Consider the following 24,485-nt stretch of genomic DNA (forward strand, 5'->3'; position numbering starts at 1 on the left):
GTTCGTCGTCCCTAAAACATTAAACAGTTAGGGTTCTTCGTCCCCAAACCAAAAAATGACTCAATGAATTAAGAAAATTTTTTTTTACCGAATTCTCCATCTGTTGACTCTTCTTCCACTGCAACAAACATCAATCTTTAAATATTTCACCCCATACACAACTACGAACAAGAATTTGGGTGAGATTTTGCGTGGACTTAGGGTAGGGTTCTTCGACAACAATAAGGAAACATGTGATTTAATTTGGGCAAAAGGAACTTCAATAAACGACACCGTTTCGCAATTATTTGTGCCATGCTAGCTTCCAAAACGACGTCGTTGCTGCCAACTAGGATTCTGACGTAGCACATAACGTGACAATTCATCATTCTATGACGGTTTCTTAACGGTGTCTAACGTCAGAGACTAAAATGCATGACGGAGAAAGAAGTTGCAGACTAACGTGATATTTTAAATGTCTCAGGAACTAAAATGCTGGATTTAAACTCTCTCAGGGACTAAAATGCTAGTTTAGTTAATTATAAAATTATTCAGTCATTAAAATTCTACATGCGACAAATTTGAAGGCAAGTTGTGCTTCTATCCGGGATAAGTTTTACTTTCACTTTCACACTCATTTAACAAATGAGGCAAAGGTATACCACTTAGGTACGCAATTTATTAAAACAAAAAATGTTTAGAATATGTTTTATTAACATACTTTTTTTATGATAAAAATATGATAATATATTATTTTAAATTATTTATTAAAATTTATTAAATATTTTAAAAATACAAGAAAAAATCAATAACTTAAAAGTAAGAATCGTGAACTTATAAGTAAAACTTGAGAATATAGTAAAAAAAAAATACATGGATGCTATTTTTTTTATTAAAATGATTTAATCAAATCAATCCATCAAAATAAAATTAATTACATTGTAGCAAAATTCGTCTTTTATGAACATACAAGACACCTTGATATCGACAATCACTGTATGTGAAAAAGTACCCTAATATTGACTAATGAAATTGTAATTGCCTTTCACTTTTACTTATATCCACAAAGGCACTGCATTATCAGTTCTTCGTTGTCTTCCTTTTCAATTTGAGCCTTATAAAACATATATCAGGTCTTCAATTTGTGGAAAATATTAGAGCCACAAATCGTATAATTAGCACTCACTTAATATAAAAGGACATGTATATGCATATACAAGATCCATTAATATGATTTCATTGATTTTGTTTCAGTTATAAAGTCTTTGGATGTAATTGACTAATTTTCAAATGTCTATTTTTTTTCTCATTCAACTGTGCACTTAATATTGTGAATGATAAAAATATTCATACTTGCGAAGAAACTGATTAGTTCTTCTCATTTATTAAATAGGAAAAAATTTACTTTTACCCTCATTTATTAAATAAGGTGAGTAGATATGTAATTTATTTATTTTTCTATTTCATAGGTTTTCTACAGAAAATAATCTTATTTGAGTTAGATAAAACCATCTTAGAAGGTAAAGTTCTTTCTTCACATCTTAAATTAGAATAATTTTTTGCCAGTAAATCCACTTGTTTGATGGTATACAATATATAATATATGAAATTACTTAAAAAATATTAATTATTTAAATAAAAATTTAATTTGAGTAATTATTCATCAATTAATTTCTTTTATTTTTATATATTTTAGTCATTTAATAGACATGTGCAGCTATCCAAAAATGATGTCACAATTACGTAGGAAGGACGATTGTATGATTTTATCACAGTTTTGTTATTATTGATTAATAGCCATAGACAGAAGTGTAAAGCAGTTGGAACATTTGACGATTAAGCGGTATATAGAGATAATTCTAGGATCAAATTTACCTATAAATAATAATTTTAAGAATCAAATTAATTAAACTCTCTCATTATGCGATACTAAATACAAGAGTCCATGCACTACATCAGTAAGATTATCATACCTAATGATAATTTTAATTATAAATAAAGTGACACATTTAAAGACTAATTATACTTCATACTTATTATGTAAAGCTAGCAAAATGAGCTAGGCCGATAGACTGAGTAAAAAAAACTTGTTAAATGAACAAGTTTGATTTCTTAAAAAAATGTCATTTTAACCCGATCCAGATAAGTTTGGTACACATTAGGATTTTAATTGGACTAATCATGCAGACTCGGACAACCTGCATAACCTGCATGCATGTGTGTATATATATTATGTGTATGAACCTTTTTCATTTGAAACTTTATTTAATTCTGAATTTATTTATATTTTTGTAGATTTATTGTGTGTATATAAATAAGAAAATGATTGTTGAAAAAAAAAAAAACTAGTGGCCTGTTACAGTTTTAAAAAAACTGAAAAAATATCTAATACAAAAAATTAGAAAAAAAAAAGTGAATACCTTATTAAGCTATTACAAAAATAAACTAAAATAGTTATTATAAATGCTAAAAATAACAAAAAAAAAAGCATGTTAAAAAGTAAAAAAATAATAAAAAAATTATTTAAGTTGTCGAGCCATAGAATTCGTATTGGAAAGGGTTAGATTGCCCATTTTGACAGCTATATTATTATGTAATAAGACTTGATTATGAGGATGCAAAATAAATTGTCACTGTCATGAATTGGATTGTGTCTTTATTCTTATATTTTTGACAGATGAATTTACCACAAAGCTTCTCTTATTATATGGTTCTGTCTTTCATGTTTTTTTTGGGTATAAATATAGGGTATATTGTTTTTACACTTTTTTCAATAAATTAACTTTTATTAATATTTGAAAAAGTCTATAAATGTATATTTTAGATGTACTCAAGCGCTTTTAATTTTATATACAACATGAACTTCAGGTTTATACAATTAACGAGTAAAGTTGCTTTTTGTAATAAAACAAATTATACAAGAAATTATATCAACAGAATAAAACTAATTATTATTGAATATTAATATATTGGTCACTATTTTTTTTTTTAAGTTTTGACTATTGTCATGTGGTGCTATCAGATAACAAGTTAGCAAGCATTTTCACTGCATTGTAACTCTGATTAAAAGTGGAAAACATTTTCCACAGCGAACAAAATGATTGCTACAAACTTTGAAAATTGCGTACATGAGTATAAGCATGAGAGATGGTGCACTTATGCCTATTTATATCATTGTTCTTGGAGTCATTGTTGTGCCACCACTTGAGTTTATTCTTACCATTCCACACTTGTTTTGCGATTTTAAGCATGGGAAAATACCCAAGCTTTGCTTTTGCTATTGTTCTCCTTTTGACTTCAGTTTTAGTGTCATGTTCCTATGTCTATTCATCATTTGAATGCATTGAAGAAGAGAGGCAAGCTCTTCTCAAGCTCAAAGGAAGCTTTGAAGATCCATTGCAAAGGCTTTCCTCTTGGGAAGGAAATGATTGTTGCCATTGGAAAGGTATAGGTTGCAACAACATTACAGGACATGTTATCATTCTTGACCTTAGGAATCCATGCTTCCCACAGGGTCAAGGACATTTTCCAGAAAATTGTTCCTTTTCCAAAAGTACGCTTGAAGCTCAACATGTTCACCCTTCTCTCCAACAGTTCAAATATCTCACTTATTTGGACTTGAGTGGGAAGAATTTCAATGATGGCCCCATACCAATGTTCATCCATTCCATGGAGCATTTGAAATTCCTCTCTCTCTCTGATGCCCATTTTAGTGGGAGGATCCCCAACAATCTTGGAAATCTCACTAAGTTATCCTTTCTTGATCTCAGCTTCAATTCTTTTTTATACTCTGATGACATTTATTGGGTTTCAAAACTTTCATCTCTCCAAGAACTTTACATGAGTGATGTGTATCTTGAGAAGGCACAAAATTTATTCCAGGTACTTAACATGCTTCCTTCTTTGCTAAAATTGGACTTGATGAATTGCAGTATAAAGAAAGTGTCTAGTCATAATCAACTTGTGAGTTCCACAAACCTTTCTAGACTTCAAGTCCTTAATCTCAATGACAATGGACTTAAAGCCCCAGATCTGGATACTTTTAGAAACATGAGTTCCATTGAATATCTTGACCTTTCTAACAACAACCTAAGTTCAGTTCCATTTTGGTTGGGTAATTGTACCAAACTTGCATATTTGTATCTAGGAAGTAACACACTTCACGGCTCATTCCCAGATGCTCTTCAAAATTTGACATCCTTGACACTCTTGGACATCTCGCAAAACAATATTGATTTTGTTCCATCGTGGTTAGGTAGTCTAAAAGGTGTTCTGTACCTCAATCTTTCGTTGAATCATATAAATCATGTTGAGGGTTCTCTAACATCAATTTTGATGAATATGTGCCATCTTCTATCACTAGATTTGTCAAGAAACAACATTCAAGGAGATGTACTTGTTGGCCATTTACAATCTAGATGCATGAGATATGATTTAGAGGAACTTGATTTGAGTGACAACAAACTCAATGGTGTTTTGCCAACATGGTTAAGTAAGCTTGAAAATTTGGAAGTACTCGCACTTCAGTCCAATTTATTTTATGGTCCTATTCCACCTTATTTTGGAAAATTTTCAAACTTGATGTATCTAAATCTCGCTGACAATCGTTTAAATGGATCAATTCCAGACTCTCTTGGAAAACTGAAAAATCTAAGTACATTGGATATTTCTAGAAATCACTTGGGTGGGGATTTTCCTTGTAATATAACAGAACTTGTCAATCTACAGTATTTGCTTCTTTACAGTAACAATTTAAACGGTTCTCTTCCTAGTTGTATTGGGCAACTTGTCAATATAATCACCATGCGTCTCTCTTTTAATCATTTTTATGGTGTTATTCCTAGGAGTATTGAGCATCTAGCAAGCCTAGAAAGCCTAGATATCTCAAAAAACTTTTTGAATGGTACAATTCCTGAAAACCTTGGCCAACTTTCCAAATTGCACACCCTCTATCTTCCTAGCAATTATTTTCATGGGAAATACCTCATAGTCTTGGTCAACTTTTGAACTTGCGCAACTTAGACTTGTCTAGCAACCATTTGGAGGGCATGATTTCTGAGGTCATATTTCCCAAGCAACTTGTATACTTGAACCTCACCAATAACCATATCTGAGGCTCACTTCCTCAAAATATTGCTGAAAGATTGCCCAATGTTACTCACATCCTTCTTGGAAGCAACCACATTAATGAATCCATTCCTGATTCACTGTGCAAAGTACACCCCTTATACCATCTTGACCTTTCAGCCAACAAATTATTTGGAAAAATTCCTAATTGTTGGAGTTCTACTCATGGATTGAATGAGATAAATTTGTCCTGTAACAAATTATCTGGTGTTATTCCAAGTTCATTTGGCTATCTTTCCACTTTAGTATGGTTGCATTTAAACAATAACAGTCTTCAAGGGGAGTTTCCATCATTTTTGAGAAATTAAACAATTGTTAATTTTAGATCTTGGAAAGAATCAAATGTCAGGGATTATACCCTCTTGGATTGGGGACACCTTTTACTCAATGCAAATTCTTATTCTGAGGCAAAATAAGTTTCATGGAAACATTCCTTCACAACTATGCCAACTTTCTAAACTACAAATATTGGACCTTTCCAGTAACATGATGGTGAGATCAATCCCTGATTGCATTGGAAACTTCACGGGAATGATTTTAGGAAATAAATCATCAACTTCCCAAACTCTTGAAGAGCCAAGGTATTTTGAATGGTATGATGAAGAAGCCAGCCAAATTATCAAAGGAAAAGAACTTCACTATAGTAGAAATTTAAAATATGTTGTAAACTTGGACTTGTCAAATAACAGTTTAAGGGGGACCTATTCCTGAAGGAATAACTTTTCTTACTGCATTACTAGGCCTAAATTTGTCACACAATCCTCTGTTAGGGGAAATTCCTAGAGGCATTGGGAACATGAAGTCATTGGAATCTTTGGATGTCTCTCATGATCAACTTTCAGGCACAATTCCAAAGGAGATGTCTAGCTTGACTTTTCTGAGCCACTTAAACTTGTCCTACAACAACCTTTCAGGACCAATTCCACAAGAAAATCAATTTTCAAGCCTTGAGGATCCATATTATATTTATGTTGGCAACCCATTTCTCTGCGGTGATCCATTGCTAAAGTGTGCTCCTATAGAAAATGAGAGAAATGATGATGAAGATGAATATGAAGATGGCAAACAAGAAAGGTCAGAGAAAGTATGGTTTTACTTTGTGATAGCGCTTGGATTTGCTATTGGGTTTTGGACAACAGTTGGAGTTTTATCGTTAAGAAGAGTTGGAGGCAAGCTTACTTTGAATACATTGATGAGGCAACTGATTGGATGCATGTGACAATTTCAATTATGTTAGCAAAAAATGTGTGAAAAACTATGTTGGTGAATGACACGTTATTGTCTTTATGCCTATTGTTTGCAAGTTCTATGCCCTTGTATGCATACTTTAAGTTTATTTTTTACTGCCAATGAGTTACTCAACTTCTAAGTAAAAGCTAGTTATTGAATTTCCACTCTTTTAACTAAAGCTTTCGTATTCATCAATAGTCCAATTTACACTTTGAAGGAAGATGCTTAGAGGCATGAGGGAAGTTAATACTATTTAATATACTGAATCATGATGTTGAGCTACTTTGATTTGAGCATGGAGAAAATTTAAGAAAAAGGGTTTTAATATTTGTGACATACATACATAGTTGGGTTGAACCTCTAGAGAAGAAGTTTACCCAAATTAAGCTTTAATACAACAACAAAAATATTTCACTAAAATTCTTGACCATTGATATGACGCTATTTATATGCAACAAAAGTATATTTACATGTCCAACAATTATTTTTTATACTGAAAAATGATTGCAAGTTTAACATCTAAAATAACAAAACTTTTGATTTTTGACTAATTTATTCACTTATTTTGCAGACTCATCAATAAAGTACAGTGTCATAAACTAAATAAATGAAAACATGGAAATGCAAAATAAAATAAAAATACGATGGAATAAAATAGAAAATTTATAAGTTGAATTTTATTTCATGTCAATTTTAGAGAAATTTCTCCATGAACTTGATGCAATATTAATTTTAGAAAAGAAAATGAATCCACAAATCAACATCCTTTCCTTTTTCACTTTGTCAGACAATTTTTTGATAGACCCGCGAGTGTATGAATTTTGTCAAGTAGTGTAAAAAATTGTTGTTTTACAAGAACCGTGCTACTAAGTATGAATGATTATAATATAAATGTAGTCAATTAATAGGGTGAAATAAAGAGAAAATAAAAAATAAAAATAAATTAAAAATGTAAATAATATAAAAAGGATAAATTTAAATTCTAACTAAGCGTGGAGAGACAAACACAAATACTAAAAGTATGTTTATTTTTTTAGAAAAATAATTTTTATTTTTTAAAAATAAAATATAATATAAATTAAAAAAGCTTTCTAAAAATAAATCAAACATGGTCTAACTATTCGTAGATGAATGATTGACAATTGCCGTGTGCCTGGCACGTATCAACTCAGCGAGTTTGACATGGATTTTTTTTATATCAGCAGATATTTATTGATGTTGATGGATAATTTTTTTAAATTAAATGTTTTTCACATCCTAATTAAGAATATTTTATATATTCAATTATAAAATTTTTATTAAACAAATCACATCTGAAACTAAATTTAGTATATCTAATCTCAAAATTTTATAAGGGAAAATCAATAGATAACATTCAATACAACTCAAAAGCTATTTGATAAAATTAAGCAGGACAACTTCTTTAGTAGCAAAAGTAATGTTAAGAACACTACTTTGGCCACATGATTTTTACAAAGAAAAATAAATAACCAAATGAAATTCCAAACAATCAATCTCATTGTCAAGTTTGAAACAAAAGGTTAAAAAAATTGACTAATAGCATCAATGTCAATAAATGTTAACATTATATTAGAAAATTCAATGTTGTCAACTTTTGAGGTTGAAGAACTTGAAATAGAAAAAAAAAAGTTAACTTAAAATATGTAATACTGAATAACTTTTTATTAATTAAAAGAAATAAATTTTATTACCTTTTACATTGATCCATACTCAATTTTAGATACGTATCATTACCTCTAAAGTATCTAGATGCAATTTTATAAGATGGGGAGTCAGAAATCAACCATCAATATTAAAATTAAAATTTGTTGCTACACTAATTAAAGATGAGAATCGAAAGAAACACCGCTAAAAAATAAAAAAAGAAGTTTTTAACGTTGATTAAAAGCGACATTTAATTTCAGTCGAAGAATTGAGGTGAAGGAAGGCAATGTAAAAAGTTCCCACTTTCTATGTCAATTATGAATAAACAATCTAGAAATAGTTCTTATTTTTCCAGTAGTATCAATTTAGAAAATAATATTGTTCATCAATATTAAACAATATTTTAATAGTGTCAATGTTCAATATTAATGTTTATCTCTAATGTTTATCAATATTTACTTATGATTTAATTTTTATTACGTCATTAACAAAAATTATGTCGTATTTATTATTAATGTTCATCGATATCAATAAATAAAAAATATGCAAAGTTTGTCAATGTCATACATTAATAGATAAATAAAGAAGAAAATATTATTGAATGAAGCAAGATATAATTGTTTATATATCTAATAAGAGTTTGTATTTATTAATGGTGTAACTAAAAACCTTAAAAGAAACTTGATAATATAGGTAAAAAGTGTAATTTTAAATTGATTTTACATTAAATTCTAGAAATAGTCAATGTAAAAAGTACTTTTTACATTTTTAGAACTAATGTAAAAAATAACACTTATATTGATTTTAAAACAACTAACACAAAAAGTGTTATTTTTTATATTATTTTTAAAAATAACTAACATAGAATGTACTTTTTATTTCGATTATTTAGTAAATAATATAAAAAATTTACAATTTTTTATCTTTATCGTTTTTTAGCGTGAAACTTCAATTTATACAAATTATATCTCTATTTTATATAATTTCTTAAAATTTATCCAATCCAAACTCTTAAAATTATATTTTGAGTAATTTTTTTCTTCTAAAATTTTAATATTTTTTTAATTTTTAATTTTTCTATTTTTCTATTTTTCTACATCAATTCAAAATATAACTAATGTAGAAAATATCAGTTATTTTAACAATTAATGTTAAAATGTTTATATTATTTTTAAAACTATTACAGTGTATTTTATTAAATTGGTTACTTGTTAATCGATTTAAAAATCTGTGGTAGAAAACCTTATTTTTAATAATGAAAATCTCTTCCAATCATTTTTAACGTTAGCTATTCAAACCCGTATTACTTCCCCAGACTTAAATGGTCAAATATAGGTCCCTCTAAATAAAAGCTTTGTTCTGACTTACGACTTATGATTTTAATTTTTTTCATGTCTTGCAAAATCTAACTTTCAACTTTTCTCTTTTATCAACAACCACATTTATTGCATTCAGGTTTGCAGATGAAGTTGAAGACAGTTTCCTTACCTTCATTTTCATTTCATATTTTTAATCAAATTTGAAAATTATGAATAAAGTCATCTGATGAATAACAAAATTAGGACAATTAAGTCTCTCAATAAATGCCAATTTAATTGTGTCAATTTGTTTACGGTGAAAAATAACAATTTGTAAACAAATAATCCAAGAATAATCTGGGGACTGGATTAGGTCCTTTTTGGGTTCTTTTAAGTATGTTGTTGACGTAACAGTAAAATGGACGTTTTAGAATAAATAATTTAGCAAGAATAGTGAATATGAAATGCTATGAAACGTGTAAAACATAGTCACAACATAAAAGTTGTTTACAGAAATGTGCGAAATAGGAAACAAATTGCAGAAAAAAGGAACAAAAGCAAACAAAGAAGCTGGAAATAAACTGCAGAAAGATAAATGTGCAGGAATGTAAAGGTGCATGAATTGTAAACGTACGACTCCTCACAACAACGAATAGCAGCCATCGTGGGTCTCCTTGTAGCTGGTGTCTAGCGCGGTGCAGGGTTTCAGCGTTTAGAGAATTTAAGTGCGGTGTTAGGGTGTAAAAAGTCATCCTTTGTGAAATGATGCTTTGGAGTATTTATAGGAAGGAGGACCATCACTGTTCTCCTCCTTTTGCGAGCATTTCTTAATAACTACCTTTAACTGTTGATGCTCATTATACACGATTGCTTGTGATCGTGCTGTTGGTTGTGGCTTCTTTCCTAACCACTATCTCCCACGATCTCCTTTGCCTAGTGGTAAATGTTGATGACTATTGGTAACCGCTTTTGGATTTTGTAATGACTTGACCTATCAAGACTTTTGTTTTTCTATCTTTCGAGTATTTCTGGGAGAAATCTAAGAGGCTCATTTAGTGTTATGGCTTTAGAATAACTTCTCCTTGACTTCTCTTTTCGACTAATTCTAGGGTTTTAATAGTTTGTCTTGGTCTCATGGACTTAGAATATTTTCTTTGTTTATTCTTGTTTTTTTTTTAGCAATTTTGGAGAGACTGGAGCTCAGCCAGGTTTGTGGACTTAGAATATTTTCTGACCACTTCCTGTTTTTTGAGCAATTCTGGAGGGACTCTGGAGCTCAACCAGGTTTGTGGACTTAGAATATTTTCTGACCACTCCCTGTTTTTCAAGCAGTTTTGGGTGTCAGAAACTTGGAAACTCCTCAAAACTCTTCGAAAAGCCATCAATTTTTGTGGAGTTAGAATATTTTCTTGACAGTCCTGTTTTTCGAGCAGTTTTGAGTGTTAGTGACTGGGAAACTCTTCAAAACTCCTCGAAAAAGCCTTTAGTTTTGTGGACTTAGAATATTATCTTGTCAGTCCTGCTTTTCGAGCAGTTTTGAGTATCAGAGACTTAGAACTTTTCTCAAAAACTCCTTGAAAAAACCTTCAACTATGTGGACTTAGAATATTTTCTTGTCAGTCCTGCTTCTCGAGCAGTTTTGAGTGTCAGGGATTTGAAACTTTTCTCAAAAACTGCTCGAAAAAGTTTTCAATTATGTGGACTTAGAATATGTGACAAAAATATTCTAAAATAGCTCAAAATGTGTTCCTTTTAATAAAAACTAAAGGTTTAGAATAATCTTTCAATATTCTCTTGTGTTCAGGCCTACTTTTGCCTCCTTCTTGACCCTCAAAACTTATTGAAATGTAGTTTTTCTCAAAATGATTTTTAACTTAAAAAAATTATTTTAATTTATCATAACAAAGTTAATTTTAGTCATTAAATGATTAAAATGACATCGTTTCAATTTTATTTTATTTTTCTCCACCCACCACGTCTAACCACCTCCATCACTATAATTTCTGTCGTCTCACTTTCGACATTCTCTCTCCTCTCCCTTCTGTTCCTACTACAACCTCTCCTAAATCTTCTTATCCATCACCAAGTGAAATAATGCCCCGTACCATTTTTTTTTTCATAGTTATTTCATTATTTGCTTTTTTTTTCTTCATATTTATTATTGAAGGTTCTATGATAAATGTTTTTAGCTTCCAATTTACTCTTAGAATTAGATATCTAATTTTTATCTAATTTTAGAATATACCTTATAATAAGTTTTTAAATTTTAAATATAAAATTGATAACTGTAGTATTTTTTAAAATATTAAATAAAATTTATTTATAAAATTTCTTACATATATTCAATAAATAAGAAAAAATTTGATATATCATACGCAGGGGTGTTCAAAACTCACGAGTTTTATTAACTCGATGAACTCAATCTAACTCAATTAAAAATTAATAAGTTAGTTCGAGCAAACAAATTAGTTTATATAAAAATATTAAAATTTAACAAAATATAAATTAGATTTCAAATTTGTGACGTTAAAATTCAACTCAATAGACCTAATTATTCATTACATTTAATTTTATTTTATTTTTATATAATATTTTTTTTTAAGATTTCAAGCCTTTTAATTTCATCAAAGTGAAGTATTGAATATTAACAAATAATTTAATCTTTTAAATTTCAAAGATTATCTATTATTTTGAATTATCAATGAATATTGAAGTTTATATTTTATAACTTATAAAAGGTTGTTGTCGCAACTGTACGGCGAAAAACGTTTTCATGATAATTAGATGAGTTGCCACCAAAGTTTATTTCAAGAAAAATCTTGAAATTTTTTTTTAAAATAATATAGTCTTTGAAACCAAAAGCAAGTTTGGGAGTCATTTATGTGTAGGGAAGGTATTAGCACCTTATAACATCCGTTTAAAAATGGTTACCTAAAATTAATTGTGCAAATTCATTCTAATTATAAAAATATTTATTTAACCCCTAAACATTAATTATTTTATTTTAGAAGAAGAAATAATATTTATTGAGATGTTATTTGGGTTATTTTGAAAATTATTTTGACTTGACGGGTATGGTTCCCGCTCCTACGTATCTCCAGGTGCAATGGAGAACTCAAAGCCACGTAGTTCTACCTAAAAATTATGAAATTAAATTTATTTTGAAATTAAAATTATTTTGTAAAATTATAATGTTTAGAATACAAGATAATGCGGTTATACATGTACCTACGAGAAACAATACAGAAAGTGAAGGAATATCACACAACTATACTGCAAATCATTAAAATTATTTTAAATACAATTCAAGAAATTTTAAAATATGAAATTAATTTCATTTTTATAAAAAAAATAATTTTATTTGAATTGATTAAAGAAGATACTCATTTAATAAAAACATTAAAAATTTCATTTGATAGATTTATATTATATAAAATCTAAGGTAACGTTGGTACACATAGATTTTGACAATTTATAATGCATAAAGGTAGAGTCGCTACACATTAGCATTATAAATTGTTTCTTAATAAAACAATTTAGATTTAAATTAATTGATTGATTCGTAAGTTAGTATTTAGAAGAGAAATATATCTTATATTATTATTAAAGTGGTTAACTAATTAATTAATGACAATATATGACAAATTAATATTGCATAAAGTCTTGGTAACGTAAGTACACATAGACTTTATCAATTTATAATACATAACGATAGAGAAACTATACGTTAGTATTATAAATTGATACAATTATATTATTATTTATTAATTGATTATACAAAAAATAAGTAATTTAGTATTCACAATATAAGATAAAGTAATTATAAATATAAAATTAAATCACATTAATATTCTACAAATATACAATAAATAAAATAAAAGATAATAATCCTAAAAAGTAGAAAAAGTCAACATGAAAATTAAGATATAAATAATAAAATATAAAAAAAATAATTTATTGTTAATATTAAAATGAGATAAAAAAAATAACTCAAATATAATATTGTAAAATAAATGGTATCAAGAGATTTTAAATTAAAATAAAATAAAATTATTTAAACTAGGCTAACATAAAAAAACAAAAATAAATAATAAGAACTCATTCATTAAATAAATTAATAATTATCATAATAAAAAATAATAATGATGATGATGAATAAATAAATAAAACTAAAATAAGAAATTGTATGTTGAACTAAATAATAAAAAAAAAGTAAAAATAAAATAAATAAAAAAATTCGGACCAAAAAAATAATAAAAAATAAAAAAAGGGTAAAATGGTCCTAAATTTAAAATTTTCAGATTTGAGAGGGAAAGACTTTAGGGTTAGGGGTGTGCTTTTCTCCAAGAAAAATAAAAAAGTTATGAAAGGGTGGAGGTGAGGTTAATGGAGGCCATAGCTTTGAGTGGTGAAGGTTAGTGTGAGAAAAAAGAAGAGGAATGAGAAAAGGTAGGGAAAGAATTTTATTTTTTTTATGGTGAGTTTTGTGTTTATGGATGATGATAGATGGAGGAATGGGTGGAGAGGTGGTGAGACATGGATGTTTGAAGTGGTGGTTTGAAACTTTTTTTGCCATTTGGAATTGATTTGATATAGGAAATGTTTATTCAAAATATAAATATGTATGAAGAAGAAAAATGTATAAAATGCATGATAAAACTTACTTGATGTTCTTGAAATTTTTTTGCTTGCCTTTTGTTCTTCCTCCTTTCCACTAACCTTCATTTCTCTATATTTTTCTCTTTTTCTCTCTAAGTTTAAGAATGTCTCCTCTTAAAATTTTTAGCCTCCTTTGATGTCTCCTTTGCTCCATGGTTCTTTTTTTCTTTTATTGTTAGGGTTTTCACAAAAGGCAAAAAATTCTGAATTTTTCCTTTTTTATGTATAAAGTAACATTGGTTCAAGAGTTTGATTATTTATCATATTCTATTTTCCTTTTAAAAATTAATTCTGAATTTTTCCTATTTTATTAAGACAATTTTTTTTCTTTAAAACCCTTTGATTCCATTATCCTTTTGTAATATTAAAATTCAGATTTTTTTTTAAAATCAAAATTTTAGTGTTCACAGTTGTTAATTTTTTTTTTTTACCATGTAATATTTTAACTCTTTATTTTAGATTTTTAAAATGGATTAATATTTTATTATGTTTTAAAATGGATTTTTTATTTAATTTTAATAAATTTTTTATTTAAAATGTTGAAAATAGGTCATAAATCATACACAATTTTTTTTATACAACATAAATAACTGGACTCACAAATAAAAAACAAAAATTGTTCAATCCATTCTTTTTATATAATATCATAAATTCTAATCCCAATACATTCTATTAGTAATTTGATCGGTTCAAATCAAATGAAAAAAAAAATTGTCAAAATCGACATAATCCAAGATATAAAATTTTAATCAAATCAAATCAAATCATTTTCTACATCAAAACTTACCAAATCCACTTGCACCCATAACCATATGAATCATCTTTCTATAATTAAATGAAGTTGCATAGCAGCTTCACTCGTGAAAACGTTTTTGTTAGTCCAGATGGACTTTATACGTATATTTCTACGTTAATATAATATTGACCATTTTGAAAATAAGCTCTTATAATTTTATTTATGAACATCACCCAAAAAGTCTTATACTAATAAAAATATTTATCATACTTGTATATCTTTAATTTATCTAATTCTAATAAATATGAGACTTTGTTGAGACATATCAGCTTTGTTTTTCTTAACAAAGTTGTTGTTTGACACCTTAGTTTTTTGTAAAATGTACTATAATCTTTCTATTTCCATGCCTTATAAATTAACGAAATCTATTTGGGACGTAATGTATCACAATTGTAATTTGCCTTATCTTTTCTTATCAAAATAGTTAAATATCGTCAGAAATTGATAGAGCCTTTCGACATAATATATAATAATATATATTGCCATCCTTCTGTATACTTAATAAAAATTTATATATAATAAACTTTTATTAAAAAATAAAAGATATGATAAAATTTAATGTGTTAATAATATTATTAAATGTTATAATTTTTAATGAAAAAATATTCTTTACTACTTTTGGATCATGTGCCTTTGGATATAAGTTTTAAAAAATTAATATATATATGTATATTTAATACGATTTCTTTCGTGAGAGTACTTAAAGCTTTGTCCATCTATTAGTTTATATAAACCGTAATTTTCAACAAGTACCTAATCTATCTTTAATTTTGAGTCAAAAGAAAAGAACTTGTTTGATAACATCTCAAAGCTCATTACATATTAAATGCTATAAAATACTTTCGGGCGTTTTTGGAAAAAAAGTCTTTGGAGTAGAGAAAAATTTTCTAATTTAAATAAATATATTATAACTTAATAACTTTATATATAATATGTCATTAAATATTAAATGATTTGATAAATGTATGCAAAAGGGATCGTGTTCAATTTGGCGTATTTTAAACAATAACTTTCTTTAACAATTATTTTACAATAAATCTTAAACTAATTAAATAAATAAGAAGTATAAAATAACAAAAAAAAAATGGAATAAATTATCATTTTACTTCCCAGACAATGGAGGATACTTTTTATTTTATATTACTTTCTAATAATTAATGTACTATATTTATGGTAATCTGTCATTCATATTTTTAATTATGAAAGTTATAAAATTAAAATATATTTATTAAACTATAAATATTTTCTCTCCTTTGAAAACTCTCCCAAAAATGCATGAGAGTATTTTATATTTAACACGAAGGACTATTTTACGAACATGAGAGTATTATACACATTTATTATTACAAACGGAAATGACTTCACCTTGTCTACCTTTTTCCAGTCACCAGTCTTAAAAAAAGAAAAGTATTTAATTGCATATAAATTTCATAGAAAATTCTTGGTAAATCATACGACATTAATGTTAAGAGATAAGAGAAAACGTAAACTCTCGTGCCTAATAACTATTTCTAACCTTGACAAATTGTTACTCTTTTTCACACCCAGATTTAGAAAAAGTTGTCATCACAAAAAAGATATCTGAAACTAGTATTATAAAAGCAAGTTTATTATGCTATTGGTGATGTGTTCATCACAATTAAAAGCATAGAAGATGTCCAATATACTTATGCTGATTATGTTCCTCGCAGTTATCATGGGAACTGGGGGATTCAATTACGAGTCACACAACGAACCTCTCAAACTATTGAACAAGCTAGGGCTAACACGACTTCATCCACCACCCATCGAAGACCCACATCAACCACCAATATTTCCAGGGCCCCCTTATCGGCCGCCACCTGACGATAGGTCTAATTTGAAGAATGCACCACTCTACAACCCTCACTACAAGAAGACGCCTTAAAGTCATGCTCATATATCCATTTTCCCTACTTTGTTGATCAACATCACTTTTCTTTCTGAAAATCTACTTTCGTTTTTAACTCGTCAATTAGATAGAACTATATTCTTGTTCATCAAAATAAATAAATAAATAACACTAAGAATTGCAGCTTCATCACACTCCACCTTAGACACAATATTTTAATTACTCAAATCATTGAGCTCGCAATTTACATAATGGTTGATCGACCATTCAATAATAAATGTTGACGCAATTCGTTGTACAAGAGTATGCAGTGTTGTAGGCATTTGATTGCATAACACAATAACTCTCCCAGTATGTCCAAGCTCAAAACTACTTTCTAAGATGCCTAAATTCTGTTTGTGAACTTCATTAATTTTGAAATTTCTTTCTTAAAATTTGATCATATTTTCAATTTTATTAATAATAAAATAAAATCTGGATTCAATCATAAACCTGTAATTGCTTAAGTGAAATAAAGTTTCATTTTAAAACTTAAAAGTGATAGAAATATTTATGCAAAAACATTTTAAAGGTTTGAAATTAACATACAAAAGTATTTATAATTATCCAAAATTTATAAATATCACATTACATGAAGTCGGGGTGGTAGTGCCCATCTCAAAGTGTTATATACCTGGGTTTAAAAAAACAATCCGAAGAAAATCTCTGAAACAAAAAAAATAGACGTTTCATTATTTAGACTTTGTTTGGAAGTTGATTTTTAGAAAGAAAAAAAAGTGGAAAGCTTATGCAATTTTTATCCTTATTTGAAAGCTTTTAGATCAGAAAAATGTTTATAAATATTCCAAAATCTTTCTAATCCTATATTTCTAAGTTTTTTCAATTTGAAGCTTTTCTCTCTCTTCTCCTATCCTCTAGTACCCTTCAAATACTTTCTTCTCTTCTACTCCCAAACAAAGAACAAGAAAAATGCAAAAAAATTGAAGAAAAATGAAAACAAATTAATAAATGGGTATCAGGTTTTTTTAAATGAAATGTAAACAACATAATTGGATTTAAGGCAATTGCTGATAATACAACAAAATTTCTCTCCACCGACAAACGTGAGTGCTTAGTACTTTTGAGTTAAGCCAAGTATTGGATCCATCTTATGCAACTCCATTATTATTTCAGAGTTGGTAGAACTAATATTAGTTATTTTAACATATGTTAAAAGACATTTAAAAGTTTTTAACAATGTAACAATGGCGTATTTGAGTTCGTCTCTTCTTCATTTTTTTTTTCCATTTCCTGGTTCAACCATCAAAACTATTACAATATAAAATGTGTTTTAAAAAATTAATACTTTCAAATTTTAATGGACAAGATTTTTTCCATTTCTCCAATGAAATAGATAGGATCCATTTTCCGTTTAATTTGATTTTGAATTATTATATATAACACGTTACGTTACAATCATGAAAAAATAATTTAAATTATACAAAATCATTATATATAAAGTGCATTGAATATGTTTGATAAATTTGTTTTTAATGAATTTGACTAATACTTTATCTTTTAAATTTTTTCATAGCCTTCAATAATAGTCTCATGGAGACCTTTTTCTTTTTAAATCAAAGATATCTTTTTAAAGTTTGTGAATGAATTGACTCACTACAAATGTCTAATATTTGAAATTTCACTCAACCATGTCAATTTCATAAGGAATGATAAAAGTATTCATACAAGAAAATTCAACATGAGACATTTGAAGATAAAATAAATAATCGTATATTAAATAAGGCAAAAGTATACCCAGTAACTATGTACACAGAATATGAAAATATTTGAACCTGTCTATTATGTTAAATATAAAATATTAATTTAATCAACCATTCATTAACTAACTTTTATATTCTATAGTAATGTAATAGACATGCAGATATTGGCGTTATAATTTCATAAAAATATAACTCTGCTATTTTGTTACAATTTCATTATTCTTTGAGTAGCATCCTCTGAAGTAGTTTATACATTCAAGGAATAATTGATTACACAAACTAATATTTTTAAGGATTAAAATTTTCTAAAATATAACAATTATGGGAGTCAAGTTAATAGTTTGTAACACAAGTGCGTAGTTCATGTGATACGTTGATAAATCTATCATACTTTTATGATAATACAAAAATATGTTAATATTAAATATTATATTTTTATACTTATATTATTTAATAAATTTTATAAAATGTATGATTAATCAATTTAACATTAAAATCTTTTGTGTTATCTTCTTAATCATGTATATCAAATTTTACCTGACTTAATAATTATAGGTATATTATTTAAAATTTAAAATTTATTTATATTTTAAAAATATTATCTGTTAAAATAACTTAATGTAATAGAATATTTTTTTAATTAAATTTTAAAAAAATTGATCTACTTATTATTATAAAGATCTTCAAACTAACAATTGTATTGATTAATTTTAAATTTTATAAAAATTTATTAAATGATATATATGTTTAAATTTAACCCTTAATGTCAATTTTCTCTCTGTCAACATTAAATTTTATTAATTTGATTATTGAATCAAGCAATATTTTTTTATTATTTATGTTAATTTTTATAATTCAAATATTCGTAAGTATGTAATCTTATAACTGATATTTATTTATATTTTGAAAAGTATATTATATATTAAATAAAATTACTTGATAAGATCAACTAACAATAAATTATTGTTATTTGATAAAATATCAAATAATTTTTAAAATTTATCAAATTTTGTAAACTTAATTTACTTATTGAAAATTTTTAAATACTTTTTTAATTTTTTATTCATATATTTTATTAGAATTTAGAAAATACTCATGAAATCCATGATATTTTTTATTGGTTACATTTTAAAGCTCAAACTCTTAAAATAAATAGATAAATAAACGAGTTGTGCATAAGATGTTTTGAAAATCTATTAAACTTCCATTAATTGTTGGAAGTTATAAGATATTTATTTATTGAAAAAATTATAAATATTATAAATTTAAAATAAATTATTTGCATAAAAATTACTAAAATATTCATGTAAAATAAATTTTCTTACATGAACCAGCTAACAATGCGCAAGTCACAAATGAGCAAGAGGAAAGTGAACTACAAGAGATAACATTAAGGAGGTTTGTAAGGCAAAAAAGACCTGCTATTTCAAATAATTATGTGGTCTACTCACTTGAGCATGAATGTGACTTGAGTATTGATGAGGATCTAGTCTCATTTAAGCAAGCCATGAAATGTAACAATTTTGAAAAGTGGTTGAATGCCATGAAAGAAGAGTTAAAATCAATGAGCGACAATAAGGTATGAGATCTAGTCGAGTTGCCTGAAGGTTCAAAATGAGTCAGCTGCAAGTGGGTCTTTAAGACCAAACGTGACTCAAAAGGCAATGTTGAGAGATACAAGGCTAGACATGTTGCTAAAAGATACACTCAAAAGGATAGCATAAACTATAAAGAGACATTTTCTCCAGTTTCAAAGAAGGACTTTTTAAGAATTGTTATGACTTTGGTGGCTCATTATGACTTAGAGCTTCACCAAATGGATATAAAGACTACTTTTCTGAATTGTGACTTGGAAGAGGAAGTTTATATAGATCAGCCAGATGGCTTCTTGACCATAGGCAAAGAAAGTTTGGTGTGTAAGTTAAAGAAATCAATATATGGGTTGAAACAGGCTTCCAGACAATGGTATCTTAAGTTCAATGATACTATCACATCAGTGGGAGCAAGTTCATCATTTTAGTCCTGTATATTGATGACATTCTTCTTACTACTAATAATGTTGGGTTGTTGCATGATGTAAATGAGTTTCTCTTATGTGATTGGAATAGAAATATTCCATAATAGATCATAAGGATTATTAGGATTTTCTAGGAAAGCCTACATTAACAAAGTCTTAGAGAGATTTAAAATGGAAAAGTGCTCATCAAGGGTGGTTCCAATTCAAAAGAGAGACAAGTTTAATGAAATGTAATGTCCCAAGAATGAGTTGGAATAAAAAGCAATGGAATCTATTCCTTATGCATCAGTGGTCGAGAGTATAATGTATATTTAGACATGCACTCGGCCTGATATCAGTTTAGCTGTTGGAATGTTGGGTCGATATCAAAGTAATCTCGGAATGGACCACTAGAAAGCTACAAAGAAAGTCCTTAAGTATTTACAAGGCATTAAGGACCACATGCTTACTTATAGGAGATTTAGTCACCTAGAAGTGGTTGGCTACTCGGATTTAAACTATGCTGAATGTGTAGACTCAAAGAAATTGACCTTTAACTACATTTTCTTGTTGGCTGGAGGTACAATTTTATGGAAAAGCGGAAAGAAGTTCATTATTGATATGTCTACCATGGAAGCATAATTTGTAGCATTCTTTGAGGCCACTATTCATGCTTTGTGGCTGCGGAACTTTGTCTTAAGGCTTAGTATTGGTGACAGTATAGAAAAGTCAGTAAGAATGTACTGTGATAATTTTGCAGCCGTCTTCTTCTCTAAGAATGATAAGTATTCAAAGGGAGAAAACATATGGACTTAAAATACTTATTAATAAAAGAAGAAGTGCAGAAACAGAAAGTGTCTATTGAGCATATTGGTACTGATTTGATGATAGCGGATCCACTAACTAAAGAATTGTCCTCTAAAACATTTTCTGGCCATGTTAGAAGAATGAGCATTATAGACAAGTCCTTATTAGCACGATTGTGTGATTCACATGTATGTATATAGATTATTTTGCTCATTTTATTATAGACATTTTTGGGAATTCAATAAAAGTATTATTTATGCTTATTTACTTGTTATCTGAATTGTGGTAATATACATATATGGTTTGAGTTTGATAACAGGTTGAGTGTTAAAAGCACATCAGAGATGCAGTCTGTAGTATGACTGATAAAGCTATTTTAATTTGAGTTGGTTCTGTAATACTTAGAAGGAATTATATCGTTGAATGACATGTGTCTGCCATGATACAATCAATTTAAACTATTGAAAGATGATGACTTGATATTATAAATGATATGTGCACTTACAGTTCATTGAATCTTCAAGTCGTCACATAGGCTAAGTGGGAGATTATTAAATTATTTTAATAATCTTATTATAGTAGCCTATGTAACTTATAGCATGACTCTAATTAATGATTTAATGTGATAGCAGTTAAATATAAAATACAGAGTCATTGAGGGTATAATTATAAATACAGTTATAAAGAAATCTTCCCCTCTCTCTTCAGATAAAAATAAGAGAGCAATTATTAAAATAGAGGTTACGACATTATCTACTAAGACTATCACTTTTATGGTCTCACGGTAATCGCAAGAAATAAACTTTCTCTCAACCATTTGAGAGGAGTTAAAAGAGGAAGTAAGAGTTAGAAAAAATACAAAGGTCTCAACAACATCAAAAGAGAGAGGTAATATCAAGGAACAATGGATTCAGGTTAGTGCTTTCTACACCTTTGATTGTGTAAGAACTATATATTGTGTTGTAAGAACCATGTAATTAAAGATCAAATGAGAAGGGTAATTTCATAATAGCTATATTAAATAGAAATTACATAATAGATTAAAAATCTAACAAAAATTTCTTAAATTTAAAATATTAAATTATCTTACTGGACATTGAGTATACACAATTGTACCAAACGGAAATGAGCTCACCTGTCCACATCATTCCCTTTCTCACCTTGGCAAATACTAGTAAGATTTTTCCAATATTCATCTCCCCATCCTAAACATGAAAAATTATTTAAATGTATGGAAGTTTCAGAGAAATTTCTTTGTAATAAATACAACATTAATCACAAGAAACATAAGGTAAATTCACATGTCAAACAATATTTTTTAATCTTGACAAATTGTGCTTTTTTTTCACACCTAACATGAAAGCAAGTTGTGATCATACAAAGGGTATCTCAAACTAGTATAAAAGGGAGTTTATCATGCTGTTGGTGATGTGCTTCATCACAATTAAAGTAAAACTCAAAAGATGTCCAATTTACTCATCATGCTCATTTTGATCCTTGCAGTTATCATGCAAGTCCTCGCTGCAATGCCAACCAAGCCTCCAGAACAAGATGAACCCAACACCAAATTATTATTCGACAAATTAGACAAACGTATGATACCATCACCACCAATCAAACCACCAACATATAAACCCCCGGAAATCGTCGGTGACCCACATCCACCACGAATAGTTCCACCGAACCCTTATCGGCGACCACCTCCTCCCAAGTTTTGAGTCTGAATTTGATTTGAAGAATGCACTTCTCTGCACAAGAAGATGCCTTAAAGTCATGGTCATAATTGTAATTTCCTTTCTAATTTGTAGTATAGCTAGGCCTTCTTTCTATTTGATGTATGTTCTTAATAGTTGATGCATGTGGTTGGTGATTCTTGTAATATATCAATTGATGAAAGTGTCTTTAACCGTTATTACATATAATTAAGTTTATTGAATTTTAGTTTCAATAATTATTTAAATAATTTTAATTCATTTTAAATTTATGTTTTCACTAGAGTGTTTTTATGAGTTATTTTTATCATTACTGAGGCAAATAAAAAACATTAAATTACAAAAATTATTAATAAAAAATAAAACTGAAAAGTTATATTTTTATATAATTTCTTTTGATTTTATTAAAAAATTATCAAAGCCACGAACATACTAAATTTATATATTTTTTCTATTCTATTTTTATATAAATCCTAACCTAAAATATGTTTTATTAAATATTTTTATAGTTTTTAAATAAACTTGAAATTGTTTTAACATATGATTTGTAATATAGACTAAATTCTGATTTATAATGAGATTTAATATTTTTAATATATTTGTTAAATTTATTATATATTTAACTGTTTGTTTAAGAAATTTTGTCTCTTAAATTAAAAATAAGTCATTAATAAAATTATATATTGATTTAAGACTCAATTTATACTTTAATTAATTAAAATTTAATTGCTTGATAAAAAATATTATTTCTTAAAATATAAAATAATAAGACAAAAATTAAAAGAATCAATTTAATTCAAACTGAAAAAAATTACTTGATTTGATTTAATTTTAATATTATTTTCAACCAAACTTAAAGAAAACTACAAATATCCTTAAGTTTTGAGTTAAACCCAATAAATATATAATTCATCACCCGTCAAAACATGCGTCTGTTTCACACATATTTAGAAAATATTTGAGAAACTCTAAAAATGTATACGAGAAATCATACATTAAATTAAAACATTATCTAAATATTTATAAAATACTTAAAAAAGGTTTGTTTTCCTTTTTAAAAAAATATTTTAAAATAATAATCAAACATACTCTTAAATACAGCAATTTTTACTTTTAATTCCTATAAAAAAAATATTTTTACAATCAAATTTAAAACTTGTATTTTTTATCTTTATTATTAATTTATTACTAGATAATTGCTCACTTGATTAACATATACAGACTCAGTTTCAATAAATTTTTTAATGAACACTTATATGAATAAAATAAATCAAATTTTTTTATAAGTTAAAATAAATTAATGCTTATTTATTTTTAGAGATTCTTTTATTTATTATTTTTTAAATTTAAGAAATTAAGTTATTTCTAATTTATTAAAAAATATTATTCATTTTATATATATATACACCTAAATTCTTCCATACATGTCCTCGTTATACATGTTATAAAAAAGGTACATCAACAATCGAGTTGGGAGAGATATAAATACGATAATATTTTACTTAACTCATTGATGAAAACCTTCATTTACGTTATTTGTGTACAACTTTTAATATATAGGATGACTTAGAACACGTGACGTAGCT

At 27.3% G+C, this 24,485-nt stretch overlaps 1 protein-coding gene across 1 annotated transcript in view; it reads left to right on the forward strand.

The window, feature by feature from the left end:
* The first annotated feature begins 3,228 nt into the window (after nt 1–3,228).
* The window catches only part of LOC113871462 (receptor-like protein 46), a 68,549-nt gene continuing 47,292 nt past the window's right edge, over nt 3,229–24,485 (forward strand). Inside the window, 3 exon segments of the mRNA XM_027508557.1 lie at nt 3,229–4,957; nt 4,960–5,410; nt 5,412–5,756. Coding sequence (XP_027364358.1) covers nt 3,229–4,957; nt 4,960–5,410; nt 5,412–5,756 — 2,525 coding nt within the window.

Source organism: Abrus precatorius, unplaced genomic scaffold (assembly GCF_003935025.1).
Source record: "Abrus precatorius isolate BTA unplaced genomic scaffold, Abrus_2018 Scaffold7, whole genome shotgun sequence".
NCBI lineage: Eukaryota > Viridiplantae > Streptophyta > Magnoliopsida > Fabales > Fabaceae > Abrus > Abrus precatorius.